General features: G+C 37.2%; 1 protein-coding gene across 3 annotated transcripts in view; it reads right to left on the reverse strand.

Annotated features, from left to right (window-relative positions):
- The window catches only part of SCFD1 (sec1 family domain containing 1), a 105,791-nt gene that overhangs the window by 21,287 nt on the left and 68,626 nt on the right, over positions 1–15,878 (reverse strand). For all 3 annotated transcript variants that reach the window (XM_081151946.1, XM_081151948.1, XM_081151947.1), the window contains 3 exons: positions 15,226–15,305; positions 6,232–6,294; positions 4,853–4,928 (listed from right to left, as the gene is read on the reverse strand). In XM_081151946.1, the coding sequence (XP_081008072.1) occupies positions 4,853–4,928; positions 6,232–6,294; positions 15,226–15,305 (219 nt within the window). The remainder of the gene's footprint in view (positions 1–4,852; positions 4,929–6,231; positions 6,295–15,225; positions 15,306–15,878) is intronic.

Raw genomic sequence — 15,878 nt, forward strand, 5'->3', positions numbered from 1 at the left:
TTGTTGCCCTTACTGCCATCTAGTCTATGGTGGTTATTTCCAATTCTCCCCTTGCAGCCTTGGGCTTGGGATGATGCCCTGGTACTGAAGTCAGCAGTGAGGTTGGGACAAGAGTTGCTGTTGTCCCGATTATCAGAGCCCTGGAGAATGAAAAGCAGTATGTGGACTTCCTTGAAGAGAGTGTTTATCTTGAAGACTGTATTAGCCAGTAAAGAATAAGATGAGGTGTTAACACTGGAAATATACTGGGAATGAGGGATTATCAACAATGGAAGGGGTGGAATATTGTCAATGAAGTAAAGATAGATGATCCATCTTATTTCCCCTACTCCTGTATCCAAAAAGTTAAAATTATAATTCAGGAAGGAATCTACAGGTGAATCCAACATCCATGTCAACATCCACAGATGAGGAAACAAACACATAAAGTGCTCCCCCACCCCAAATCATAGCATATTAATGGCAATAAACAGGATTATGTCAACCCAACAAAATCCATTCAATCCTCCATCAGTCCAGCTTCAATAATTATCAGCTCATGGCAAATCTTATTTCATTTATATTCACCTACTACCTACATTCCTAGGCTGTTTCAAAACAAACTCCCAATATCAAACCATTTTAGCCATGAATATTTCAGTACATATCTCCAAGATATGTCTTTAAATGAAACTCTATAACCACACCTAAAATAATTAATAGTTTCTTAATATTGCTCAAAATCCAGTTAGTGTTAAAATTTTTCTGTTGCACCAACTTATTTTTCAGTTTTCTTGTTCAAATCATAATCTTAATAAGGGCCATACATTGCAATTGGATGATAGACCTTTTAAGTCTTTTTTAATCTACTGAATTCCACTGCTTGCAATTTATTTGTTAATTCATTATTTTTTAAAATATGTTTTTATTAATTTCAGAGAGAGGAAGGGAGAGGGAGAGAGACAGAAACATCAATGATGAGAGAGAGTAATTGATCGGCTGCCTCCTGCACGCCCCCCACTGGGGATTGAGCCCACAACCTGGGCTGTTAATTCATATTTAAGAGGGATTACTTTAGCAAACAAGCAAAAGAAAGTGAAATAGAAAACTTTTAAATTATGCAGCTCTGTGCAACATTATTCATCATCTCTTGTACAACTATTCTCACAAATATATTCCAAATCTACAAATATCACTCAAATGGTTTTATGTGATAGCTGATACATGTGATGTATAAAACTTATGCTTGCTGCCCAAGAAACAAGCAAAGCATAAAAAGCTCTTATAAGTGACCTAGAAAATTGGACAAGGCAAGACACCCTATTTTTTTTCTATTTCACTTATAGCTTCCAATGTTCAATCAGATAAAATCCAAAACAATATTTAGAGATATGAGGCATAAAATACTCAGAATTTTATAAATGTGAAACAGAACTCATCTCTAGCAGCCTCTTCTCTGACATCTCTTTCCTTAGTTTCCCAACTGCCCCAGGTCTCCCATCGCAGTACCTCTAAATTTTAGAACACTAGGACAATGTAACTTAAAAAAAAATGGATTTGTATTAGCTTAAATAGTTTTAGAACAAGAGACTCTTTTTAAGTACTGGATGGGGAAGATCACAAACACAGATTTTGCAGTTTGAAAAGGATGTAGAGAAACACACTATAAATCACGGCAAACTGGTACAACTTTCTGGGGGGCGGTTTGGCAATATTTATTAAGAACAATTAGAAATGCTGACTCCTTTGATTCTATAACTGAATTCTAGGAATTTGTCATGAAAATCAGAGATGAATACTCACCCAGAAAAAAACTAACATTTAAAACTTAAGGTGGACAATGCAATATACAGATCTTGTAACATAGGAACCCACACCTGAATCTGTATGTTCATATTAACCATTGTCATCCCAATAAATTTAATAAAAAAAAGAAAAAACACAAAAAAACCCCACTTAGGTGTATACCCTTTCAGTACCCTCTTTTTTTTTTCTTTTTTGAAACAACAACAGATCATCCTGGACTTACTGTTTTGTAATATGACTTTTATTTTTACTTTACAATATATTCTCTGCCCCCAAATCATACATATTTCCTCTAATCTGAACTTAAAAGTCTTATTAACATCCACTTAAAAAAAATGGCATGGCTCTTCTAGTAGTGGTGGCAGTAATGTCATACAGAGATAACCAAATTTTACTTTTATAAGTGAGAAACTTCCTATATCAAAGTTGTTTGTTATTTGCAATCTTAAGAAAACAAAGGGAATTGAGGTCAAAAAGGATAATTAATTTTTATATTTTAAGAACTTTAAATAAAACAAAATTTTGTGTTAGCTCAATAAAATGTTTAGGTTGATTAGATGCATCTTACTGATATCATTAGAGGACATATATCATGTGACTATAAGGTAATAAGTTCAAAATATAAATATGATTATTCCAAAGATGTAAGTCTGAAATGATAGAGTTATTTGTGATAAGAAATACTTTGTTCAGAGAATCTGAGATTTCCTTCTAAAAATGACATGTTAAGAAAAATATGTAATTCTCTTTAAAAATAAATTTAATGACATATGCTTATAGAAGTCTATCTAGCAAAAGGCAGCCATTATCTTAGGAATTGGTGGTTCCCCTTTGTCTCACAAAATCACCCTGTCCACAGGCGGTGATAAATAGAGTGGTGTGACGAAGATTCCCTCCCTGACAAAACTCTACTCAGGCTCTTCTGAGCTCTGTTTCACCTGGGCCTCGACTTCTGAACTTTGACTGTCTTTGCTTTTTCCATCTTTAGAAAGAATCCTGCTAAGTCAGTTTAGCCAGAATCCTCCACCCTCGATATCTAACCATCCTTGGTATCTGATCAGGTTACTCATCCTCTACCATCTCCTAGGAGATGTCTGATGACACTGGTTTGTCTTCAGCAAGAATCCCCCTCTATCTCTGATGTTTACTTTTAGTAATTTTCCATCCACAGGCGCTACCCTGCTCCTTGGCTATAAATTCTCACATTAACTTTATGTATTTGGAGCTGGGCCCAATTTCTCCCTCCAACTGAAGCCTCCCCCTCTCCCTTTGCAGTGGTCCTAATAACCTTTGTGATGGTTCCCTGAATAAAGTCTGCCTTACTGTTCTTTAATAAGTGTCATGAGCAATATTTAGTTAAACTGTAAAGTACAGTATAGTGGAATCTCTAATGTGCCCAACTTCCTATTTTTGTACCTTTAGAGAGTGAAGATAAACTGACTCAGGGAAGTACTGTGAACCAGTAAAAAGAAGTACAGTAAGAAATTAGCAGTAGTTTCTTACTAGGAGAGAGGTAGAATGGGAGAGACTGAAAATAATTCCTGAGAGGAATCTAAAAATATTCCCAAGTATTTAGGAAATAATGCAATCTGGAATATATCTGGAGAAAAGTTTGAAAACTAATCAGCTATTTAATTAAATAAGCAAATTAGGATTTTTCACCATTCTTTAGTAATACTACATGGTTTTTATAATAAAATGTTTTCACTTATTTCAAATAAAAATTAAATACCTACTTATGCAAAGTACTATGTAAAATTCAAAGATGGGGAAGAAATTCCTTGCCCTCCAGGAACTCATCAAGAAGTAAAACACTGTATGCCAATTATATCTCAATAAAACTGGTTAAAAAGCAAAACAAAAATGAATAATGTCAATACAGAGTACCACATGTAAACATCATAAGAAAGATAGACGTAAGAAGGAACTCAGAGAAAGAAAAGATCTACCTTTTTTCTGAAAACAGGTAAGCAAACAATATTCACATATGAATAACTGATAATTAACTCCATCTCTTTTCTTAATTTAGCCTTTAAAAACCTTCTCGTTATAAATCGAAATATTTATGTGTGAATATTATGCCTCAGATTTGCTTTAAAATATCCCAGTAAAAGTAAATTAAAAAAAAATTTAGGTAGGGCCTGGCCGGGTGTGGTTCAGCGGTTGAGCATCGACCTAGGATCCAGGCGATCGGGGTTTGATTCCTGGTCAGGGCTCATGCTCAGGTTGCGGGCTCACAGCCGATCAATGACTCTCTCATCATTGATGTTTCTATCCCTCTCTCTCCCTCTCCCTTCCTCTCTCTGAAATCAATAAAGATATATTTAAAAAAAAAAAAAAAATTGGGTAGGGAAGATAAAACAAAAATGAAAGGATCCTGAGTTGAAGCTTGGCAAATGGTTCAAGGAGAGTTTGATATACTAATGTATATCTGAAAATTTCCATAACAGAAAGTAAAAAACAAATTCTGCTTGAAAAGAACCCAAGTAATTAATGACTCTGTAAAGCACAATATCTATATATTAGAGTAACAGAAAAACAATACAAATGCAAAAATTCTTTAAAAATGTCCTATGTGTAAAACTAAGACAGTTACTCTAAAAGGAAATGTGAAATCAAATTAGTTTTATTACCCCAAAACATAAATTATACTTAAAATATTTTATTTATTCAAATTTACACAGGCCTTTAGGCTATTAAGTTCATTAGTCTATTCCTTAATATGTTAAAACTTAAATAATATGCATTATGTAACAGTTTGTTATTCTAAATAGGTTTCATTTTTTTTCAGTTAAGGTACTTTCACAAACCTGATGGTAGTCAAATAAAAAGAAAAATGTCAGTAAAGTCCAAGAGCAAATTAAAGGAAAAAAAAAGCAATGACAGACCTCTGAATAACAGATGTAAAAATTCTTAAATATATCAAAAATAGACCCTTGATTTTATTTTATTCCTAATAGTTATAACTTGAATATATCTAGAAGTTGCTTTAGCTGAGCAATCAATTTGTCAACATGTCAGCTTATGCTTAAAAGTTACCAGTATGTTTTCTAACAAGTGTACTTACTTGCTGTTTCAGTACCAGGTTCTTCACTCCTTCCATCACAAATTGTGATCCAGTATTCATGACTCGAGATAAAAGACTAGGACCAAACGAAGATCACAGTAAGCATAAATTATCTCTCCAGAATGTCATAGATAAAACAGCTGCCTAATTACATACCACATGCTGATACCCTTTGTATCTACCATATTTGTTTTCACTAAACAGAAGTGACCTGAGAATTCCAGTATTACTGCTGCAATTTTATTTAACAATAAAAAAGTAATAAAATACTGACTAGTCAGTATTCACTAATAAAATGTAAAAATGAAGAACTGCCTTCAAAATAAACATTTTAATTGCTTAGCCTTAGCTATATTTAATAATTGTTGACAGTATTACAGATGTTCCCCATTCCCTCCCCCCTTTACCCCCTTCCACCCAGCCCCTGCCCCACCCCAGGCCTTCATCACACTATTGTCTGTGTCCATGGGCTATGCACATATTCTTTGGTTAATCTCTTCCCTCCCCCCCCCCCATCCCTTCCCCTCTGAGATCTGCATTACAACAAGTAATTTTGTTTTTGGAAATAGTTTCATTAAAAGTGGTAGCTCAGGCCCTGGCTGATGTGGCTCAGTTGGTTGAGCATCGTCCCATGCATCGAGAGGTCGCCGGTGTGACTCCCAGTCAGGGCACATGCCTGGGTTTTGGCTCATCTCTCGTAGGGGCCATGCAGGAGGCAGGCGATTGATGTTTCTCTCTCATCAATGTTTCTCTCTATCTCTCTCTCTCTCTAAAATCAATAAAAACATATTTTAAAAAACTAGGAGCTCAGGGTGGGGCTAGAATAAACCTGTTTTCCTCTGGGCTTCATGTTTTTGCTCTAAACTATAAAAAATAAGCTAAGATTTTGAAACTAGTAGGGTACAGAAAAAGGCAGTTAGAATTACATTGTTTAGCTACTTTGAAAATCACACAGACTCTATGACTTCCGACTCCAGAGTATCCTATAAACAGCCCTGGTGATTTCCTCCCTATTATTTAGCAGGATGCCCAGGTCTACCTTGAAGCTAGGTGTTAAGTGCCTAGCTTCAAGTCTTTATTAGTTATCAACACTGATGTAAAAAAACAGCTTTAACCTTCTTGTATCTTTTGGAAATGAAAAATGTAATGTTTTAAGAACAAGGAAGCGAGAGAAGCCAATAGCTCATACCATGTAAGATATATTAACTTACATTTTAAAATGAAAATTTAAACTAAGAAGCCAAAAGCATGTTGATATTTATTCTCTATCACAATAAAAATATTCTGCATTCAAAGTGTCAGTGTGTTTTTAAGGTGTGAAAGTCTAATTATGGTCTGGAGTACCAGACTTATCCAATCAGAATTATTAAAATACTTACCCCATTGGTTTCGTGGTAGTGTTGCCATAGCTGGCAGGAGCTGAGGCCATTTTGGCAAAAGCCCTAAGAAATAAGATAGTTATATGTAAAAGCTGATTATTAGAGCTAACATTCAGTATCATGGTATTAAAATATCTATTGACAGGGAAGGGTGGGGTGGGGAGAGGTAGAAGGAGGTAAAGGGGAGATAAATGGTGATGGAAGGAGACCTGACTTGGGGTGGTAAATACACAATACAATATACAAATGATTTACTGTAGAATGGTATACCTGAAACCTGTACAATTTTATTAACCAATGTAACACCAATAAATTCAATAAAAAATAAAATATTGACTAATTTTAACTTTTACTATGCAGACATTTTCTAAAAAGAAATTTTTAACTAATATTATACAATATTTCAGTATAATTAGCAACAAAACAATTATGTAAACCGAGATTATATAAATTTGTAACTATGTAAAATAATACTCAAGTATAGTACAATTAGTACGGAAACACTGAGATTCTTTAGAAAACAATGCATTAATATTCTAAACTTCACAATTTTTCTTCTTTTACTTTCTATCCAAATCATTAACATGAAACAGATTTGCTATCTTAAAAGAACCATTATGTACTGATCAAGTTTAGTCTCTTACTGTTCCCCACATCCCAATATGGCCTCCTTCCCAGACACATGCCTTTGTTCATGCTGTCCTTTGAGAGGTATAACCTTATTGCTTCTTCTTCAGTAGAAATTGTACATTTCCCTTGAAGACTCAGCTCAAAACCGTTTTCTTCATTAACATGATTCTAATTCTACTATCCAATGATTTTTTTTAGTTATATCCTATACCACACACTTTTATACTTAAATCTTATAGTCATTTATTTTCAAGTGTTTCTAAATGCCCAGAATTTTTAACTAAATTATAGAATTTGCGAAAGGTGGGCAAAAAGATGGCACTTAGATGTGTCTTAAAATATTTTCCTTCTGGGAACACACTCATTGTAAAGTCCAGAAAACAGAATACTTCCAGGAAAACCTCCCACTTTGAGGTAACCTCTGTTATGTGTATATTCTTCTAAACTTTGGACATACGTATCTGTAACATATATATATATACACACACACATATACATATACATATATATATATATATACACACACACATATATATATAATTTTGTTAATCCTCACTGAGGCTATTTTTTCCATTGATATTTTTTAGAGAGTGGAAAGGGGGGAAAGGAGGGAAAGAGGAAGGGGGGGAGGGAGAGGGAGAGAGAGAGAGAGAGAGAGAAAGAGACACACACACACACACACACACACACACACACACACACTGACTGGTTGCCTCCCACACGTGCCCTGACCAGGGCCGAGGATCAAACCTGCAACCCAGGTAATTGCCCTTGAACAAGAATCGAACCCTCAGTGCTCTAACCACTGAACACACTGGCCAGGGCTAACATATACTTTTAATAACAAAGTTAATACCATATTGTACATGCTGTTCTATAACATATTTAAGTAGCATACTATAAACATTTTATGTGAATCTTAATTCTTTTATGATTCTTAATTATTTCAAATGCTTTAGTAAAAAAAATTGACCTAAATGCAAGAAAAACTTATGACAGTAAAAAAAAAAAAATCACTAACATGATAATTGAAATGCTACATGTTAAAAATCTATTTCAGTCTAGACAGAATCCACTGATAATACCATTAGAGAAATCTCAAACACAAAAATCACAATTTTGTTCAGAAAGGAGACTGTGAATCAACTGTTTTCAGCAGCAGACTGGAATTTTTACCTTTAACATAAATTATCTCTAGAAACAACTATATCTAAACAATAAAGGGATAAATAAATAACACATTTATATGTGAATATTATGCAAACACTAAATACTACCATTGAAAACTAAGACAATGAAAAACTGGTATGATGAAAGGTACTGGAAGACTAGAATACAAAACTATAATAATGATTCCCAGTTTAAAAAACCATGTTAATATGCATATGAAAGGACAAACACTAATGTTTACTTATACATTCTGGATGTTGAGATTACAGGTAAATTTTTACTTTTTTTATACTTGAATTTTCTAAAATTTTCTGGAATAAACTGGTATAACTCTTATTATTAAAAACAGAAAGTTACAAATTAGAAATTAAAATTTTTGTAACCACATAAAATGATGCCCCAGACTGCCTTTCCTCTTATAACAACAAATGTTTGATTAAGAAATTCCCACACAAGGAGAAACAAGCTGGCGGCGTAGGTAACAGCTGCACCCGCCGCCTCCCACAACCACATCAAAATTACAACTAAAATACAGAACCACCATCACTCAGAGCCTCCTGAGATGTGGCTGAACAGAAGCCCCACAACCAGGGAGCTGAAGGAGCATCGAGACCGGTAGGAGGGGCGGAGATGCAGGCGGATCGGGGCTGAATTGAGGAGACGTGGCTGCGGGCCCACACCTGGTGCTGCGGTTGAAACCCGGGAGGGAATCTCGGCAGCGGAGGTTTCCTGGAGGAGGGTGGGGTCCCAGCCCCACAGGAGGCCCTCAGCGCAGGGCTCCAGGCCGGGAAGAGACGTCCCCACAACTCTGGGCTGTGAAACCAGTGGGGACTGTCCCTGAAGGTCGCGGACGCTGCGGGAGCCCCAGCAGCTCCTCTCAAAGGGCCCCGCGCATGGACTCACTCAGACACTCCCTCTGAGCCCAGCGCCGGGCAGCAGCCTGAAAGGACCTGGGACACTCGGGGAGGAACTAACCTGCCTGAAATCGGGGCGAGAGGTGGAGGAGCAGCTTTCTCCCAGGCAGAAGGGCTAACGGAGGCCACTTCTCCTTTGGGGAGTCCTCCCCGCACACAGCCGGCAGGCAGGTGCCATATTTGAATCACCAGCACCCGACTCACACCTTTGGCCCCACCCCTCCCCACCTGCAAGCTCATACAGGCCATTTCCAGTGGCTTTTCTGTGCAAGTGACCTCTCCAGCCTCATGCTTAGGACTTTCCTAAAATCTCTCAAACAAGCAGCATTGTGCCCCATACAGCTTGATAAGTGGCCCCAGGCCTGGCACTAGCGGTAGCCTGCACTGGTTCATAGCTTGGTCTCTCCTGGGCACCTCCAAGCCCAGCACAAGTAGCAGCGAACTATGGTTTGCTGTGTAGCTCATGCTGGGTGGCCCTGAGCAAGGCACTGGCACAGGCTGACTTTGCACCTCCCAGGAGGCCCCAGAGACAGTGCACCTGGTGGTCAGACTCGACCACGCTGGATTACAACCCTACCACATCCACGAGTGACACTCAAGGGGCACACTTGGTGAACACCAAAGCTCCACTGAAGTAAATCCTGATCCATAAGGGTGTCTCCAGTACAGCAGCTCTTTGGCTGTAGCTGCAGCTGGTCCTCACAGCTGATTGGCCTGGGGGTCAGTTCGTCCATGGGACGCCAACAGCAATCAAGGCTTAACTACAACAGGACAGTGCACACAGCCCACACAGGGGAGCACCTAGAAGGCCCAGCTCAGGTGACTGGGGAGGCTGAGCCACTGGACCCTACAGGACACCTACTACACAAAGCCACTCTACAAATTCCAGAAGACACAGCAGCTCTACCTAATACATAGAAACAAACACCAGGAAGCAGCCAAAATGTGGAGGCAAAGAAACATGTCACAAAGGAAAGAAGAGAAGAAATCTCTAGAAGAGGAACTAAATGAAACAGATCCAAGCAAGCTAACAGAGAGTTCGGAATAATGGTTATAAGGATGTTTAAGCAGACTGTTAGGGAAATAACTGAGAAAATCGATAACATAATAAAGTACCAATTTGAAATGAAGGCTATACGAACTGAAAGGAAGAATAATTTACATGGAATCAACAGTAGAGGACACTGAGAATCAAATCAGCAATTTGGAACATGAGGAAACAAAAAACACCCAACCAGAAGAGCAAAAAGAAAAAAGAATCCAGAAATATGAAAATAGTATAAGGAGCCTCTGGGACAACTTCAAGAGGTCCGACATTCATATTATTGGGGAGCCAGAAGGGGAAGAAAGAGACCAAGAAATTGAAAACCTATTTGAAAAAATAATTACAGAAAACTTCATCTACCTGGGGAAAGAAATAGACTTACAAGTCCAGGAAGCACAGAGGGTCCCAAAGAAGAAGAACCCAAAGAGGCCCACTGCAAGGCACATCATAATTAAAATGCCAAAGGTTAAAGACAAAGAGAGAATCTTAAAAGCAGCAAGAGAAAAGCAAGTAGTTACCTACAAGGGAGCACCCATACGACTGTCAGCTGATTTCTCAAAAGAAACTTTGCAGGCCAGAAGGGAGTGGCAAGAAATATTCAAAGTGATGAAAAACATGGAACTACAACCAAGATTGCTCTACCCAGCAAAGCTATCATTTACAATTGAAGCTCAGATAAAGAGCTTCTCAGGGAAAAGCTAAAGGAGTTCATCACCACCAGACCAGCACTACAGGAAAAGTTGAAGGGTCTTCTTTAAGAAGAAGCTAATGAACAAAAGAATCTGACGAACTAAATAAATCCAGAGACATTGACATGCAACAGACGATCATATTTCAGAGGGAAGAGGGAAGGGGGGTGGAGGGTGGGAAGAGATTAACCAAAGAAGTTATATGCATAACCCATGGACACAGTCAGTAACGGGGTGAAGGCCTGGGAAGGGGGTGGGAGGGAAGTGGAGAGGATCAATTGGGGGGAAAAATGGGATACCTGTAATATTCTCAACAATAAAGATAAATTTAAAAAATAAAAAATAAAAAATTCCCACACAGTCATAATTAAAAAACAATGACATATGCCACATAGTCAAATGTGTGATGGTTTTCAGCTTTTCTTACAAGAGCACAAATAAAAGAAAATGTGAGAAAACAGAAGTACAGATAATAAAAGCACTCTCAAACTCACAACTCAGCGATAATCAATGTTAACGACTTGGCATATTTCTCTAGCTATGCATTTAAAAATTAAAAAAATTTTAAATTACAGTAGACACAATATTATATTAGCTTCAGGTGTACAACCTGTGATTAGACATTTATGTAACTTATGAAGTGATCACCTGATAAATCTAGTACCCATCTGACACCACAGTTATTACAATATGATTGACTATATTCTCGATGCTGTACTTTACATCCCTTTGACTATTCTGTAACTACCAATCTGTACTTCTTAATCCCTTCACCTTTTTCACCCATCCCCCCAACCCCTCTCCCGTCTGTTCTCTGTACCTATGAGTCTCTGTTCTTGTTTTTTAGATTCCACATGTAAGTGAAATCATCTAGCATTTGTCTTTTTTTGACTTATTTCAATCAGCACAATACCCTATAGGTTCATACATGTTGTTGCAGATGGCAAGATATTTCTTTTTTATAGGTGACTTATATTCCATTGTATATATGCACCACTTCACCTATCGATGAACACTTAGGTTGCTTCCATATCTTGGCTATTGTAAATAATGCTGCAATAAACATGGATGTATATGTCTTTTCAATTTAGTGTTTTGGTTTTCTTCGGTTAATTATCCAGAAGTAGAGTTGCTGGATCTTTATCTCTTGTTACAGCCTTTGTTTTAAAGTCTATTTCATCTAATATAAGTATTGCTACTACAGCTTTTTGTTTTGTTCTGTTTCTATTTTCATGAAATATCCTCTTTAGTTTTAGCCTGTGTGCATCTTTCAATCTGAAGTGAGTCTCTTGCAGGGTTTTGTACGTAAGAGTTTTGTTTTGTTATCCATTCAGTCACCACATGTCTTTGATTGGAGCATTTAATCCACTTGCATTTAAAGTAATTATTGATAGATATGTATTTATTGCAATTTTATTATTCATATTTCTTCCCCCTTTCTTTCCCCTCCCCCTGCTTCTTCTTCAAGAAGATCTTTCAACACTTCTTGTAATACTGGTTTCGTGGTTGAACTCCTTTAACTTTTTCTTGTCTGGAAACTCTTCATCTGTTCAATTCTAAATGACAGCTTTGCTGGGTAGAGTAATCTTGGTTGTAGGTCCTTCCTTTTCATCACTTTGAATATTTCATGCCAATCCTTTCTGAATCAGCCAATAGTCTTATGGAAGCTCCCTTGTAGGAAACTAACAGACATTCTTTTGCTGCTTTTAAGATTCTCTGTCTTTAATCTTTGGCACTTTAACTATGTGTCTTGGTGTGAGCCTCTTTGAATTCATCTTACTTGGGACTCTCTGTGCTTCCTGAACTTATAAGTCTATTTACTTTATCAATTTAAGAAAGTTTTCTGTCATTCTTTTTTCAACTAGGTGTTCAATTTCTTGCCCTCTTTCTTCTTCTAGCATCTGCATGATGTGAATGTTAGTATGCCTGAAGTTGTGCCAGACTCATGTTTTGGATTCTTTTTTCTTTTTGCTGTTCTGGTTGGGTGTTTTCTGCTTTTATATATTCCAAATGGCTGACTGATTTTCTGATTCATCTACTCTACGGTTGTTGATTCCTTACAATTTATTCTGCATTTCAGTCAGTGTATCCTTCATTTCTGACTGGTCCTTTTTTATGCTGTTCTAAGTTCCTTGAGCATTCTTATAACCAGTGTTTTGAACTCTTTATCTGGTAGTTTGCTTGCCTCCATTTCACTTAGTTCTTTTTATTGAGATTTTTCCTGCTCTTTCATTTGGGATCTGTTTCTTTGTCTCCGTATTTTGGCTGCTTCCCTATGTTTGTTTCTATGTATTAAGTAGAGCTGCTACATCTCCCAGACTTGGTAGAATGGCTTTATGTAGTAGGTGTCCTATAGGGCCCAGTGACAAATCTCCCCAGTCACCTGAGTTGAGCACTCTAGGTGTGCCCCCTTGTGTGCACTGTGTCCAGTGTCCTGTTGCAGTTGAGCCATGATTGATGTTGGCATGTCACTGGGGGGAACTGACCCTAAGGATGATCAGCTGTGAGGACCAACTGTGACAGAGTGGAGGAGTTCCTGCTGTGCAGGGGCCAACCCTATGGAACAGGACTTGCTGTGGAACAGGACCAATGTGGCTTTGGTGCCAGCTGAGTCTGCCCCTTAAGTGTGTCACTTGTGGATGTGGTTAAGTTGTAATCCAGTATAGTCTGAAGCTGTCTACTGGGTGCATTCTTTCTGGGGCCTCCCAGGAAATGCAGGGTCAGCCACTACCTGTGCCCTGCCCGGGGCTACCCAACATGAGCTACAGAGCGATCTGCAAAGGCTACTACTTGTGCTGGCTTGGAGGTGCATGGGAGAGGCCAAGCTGAAAACCGAGGCTGGCTGATGCTAGTGTCGGTTCTGGGGCCATTTAGCAAGAGGTAAGGGCCACATGGAGGCCAGATGATGCTTGTTTGAGAGATTTTAGAAAAGTCCAAAGCATGAGTCAAGAGAGGCTGTTTGTATGGAAAAGCTACTGGAAACAGCTTGGGTGGCCTACAAGTTGGGTGGGGTGGGGTCCCAGGGAATCACCAAAGCAGGACAAATAGTGTTAGCCAGGTTGATAGAGACTCAGGTATGGTGCATGCCTGCCGGCTCTGTGGGGGGAGGTCCCAGAAAAGGAACAATGGCCTCTGCCAGTACTATCAGTCTTGATGTAGCTTCTTCTTTATATCCTTAGTTAAAGAACTTCTGCTCAGCTAAACTTCAGGAGTTCTGAATGATGGTTGTTTAGTCTAGCTATGCACATTTTTTGATAAAGCAGAGAACAGAAAGCATATTCAACCTTGTAGTCTTAAAACAATTATTTTAAGAAATATTTTGAAGGTAATGTTTGTTTTAGAAAGTTTGGAAAATAAAGATAAGCACCCGAAAGAAAAAAAAATTCTACCACTCGAAGTTAGTCACTAATGACGTTTAGGTGTACATCACTTCAGCTAATTATATGTATATATTTTTATGTTCATATACACACACACAGGGATGGATAAATGGGTATTAGGGATTATACTGTAAAAAATGTCATCTAAGTTTTGGTTCAAATATCACCTTCCAGAGTCTTTTCATATCCCCTCAACAAATTTAACTATCACCCGCAACAAATTAAGATCTTATCACTGGATTTTGTTTGCTTTATATCACTTTATATGGTTCAACATTTTGTTCATTTGTTGATTTATTTTTCCCTCAACACAAATCCAATGAGAGTAGGGGCCCTACTTAGCATGTTCACTGTTGTATTCCTGATTTTAAGAGTCCCTAGGCACACAGACAAAGGAAATAAATATTTATCAAACAAATCAAGAAATACTGGGGTAAATTACTTCTCCACTTTCAATACAACATGGACATTTCCCAATGTCACTAAATAAGTCTTCTAAAACATGATTTTTTAATGACTTGTATTTTATCTTATGGAAATACCACAATTCATTTACTAATCTTATTGTTGGACATTTAGGTTGGTTTTCAAAATTTCATTATTAAAATTGCTTCTAAGGTTTTAGAACTCCAATAAATACTCTTTGGTATAAATCCTCAAGAGTAGACGTTCTAGATCAAAGGCATTCTATTTAAAAATTAAAAATAAAACTTAAAAAAACCCACAACTTTTTATACCATCCAGCAAAATTATGACAACCTATATTTCTAAGAGCAGAGTATAAATGCACCAATTAATTTGCTTGTATCCTTGGCACAATATTTTGTAAATCTCTGCATTATGCTAATCTGCATTTCTCTGATTACTAGTGAAATTAAAACTTTCTTTTAATGTTTTTGAGACACTTGACCCAAAACTTCATACATTGACTTTCTCATGTTATCAGTGAAGAAAATATAAACATGTCTAGGAAAGAAAGACATCATTATTTGATATAATTTTAAGTTGTGAATAGGGAGTGATAGATAAGAAAATATTCATACCGTTGAATAAAAAAATACTAAGGCATTGTTCAATTTTCTTAGTAACATTGCCATTTTCTTGAGAATTCAACTTCCACTGTGCTCTCTGAAATGACGAAAATTTAAAAAGAAAATAAAACTTACTTCCACTGTTTGATATACTGTAAGGGATTAAGGTTGCATCCTGCATCAGTTAAAGCTTTTTTGTATTGCTCCAAGTCAGCCTGAAATAAGCAAAGAATGATATGACAAAAAATTTTACTTTCATGAAAGAGAAGACCATTTTGTTTGTTGTCATTTGGTTATTCAAAAAGTTAGACCAAAGGCATGAGTTTGAATTTGAGGAACCCAAGTGGAGTGGAGCTGTATCAAAGTGAGTATCCAATTGAGCACCTGAGACAAAAATCACATATAATGAATATTAACTTTGAGGAGCTCACAAATCACCTATAAAAAGCACACTATTTTGTCATCCCTCAGTAAGTCCAACAGAGTCAGTTTTTTCTCCACTGTTGAAACTGGATAAGCATTAAATGAAAGATTTGGCCTGAACAAGACTATTTCAAAATGAGAAACACAGAGGAATGACAGTGACTGAGGGGAACTGCAGATCCAGGGTTTCCCACCTCATAGTCACTTGTAGAAGTCCAAATTCATTAACTGAATAGTAGGTGTCTTACACCTTTAAAATCAATATTTTCTTTCTCTTGCTTTTTATTTCTCGATGAGTAAGTCTAGTTGAAACTGTGTAATTTATAGGAGCTTATCATCATAGTGACTCCATTATAAAAATTTTA

Source organism: Miniopterus schreibersii (assembly GCF_964146895.1).
Source record: "Miniopterus schreibersii genome assembly, chromosome: 1".
In the NCBI taxonomy this organism is placed as follows: Eukaryota; Metazoa; Chordata; class Mammalia; order Chiroptera; family Miniopteridae; genus Miniopterus; species Miniopterus schreibersii.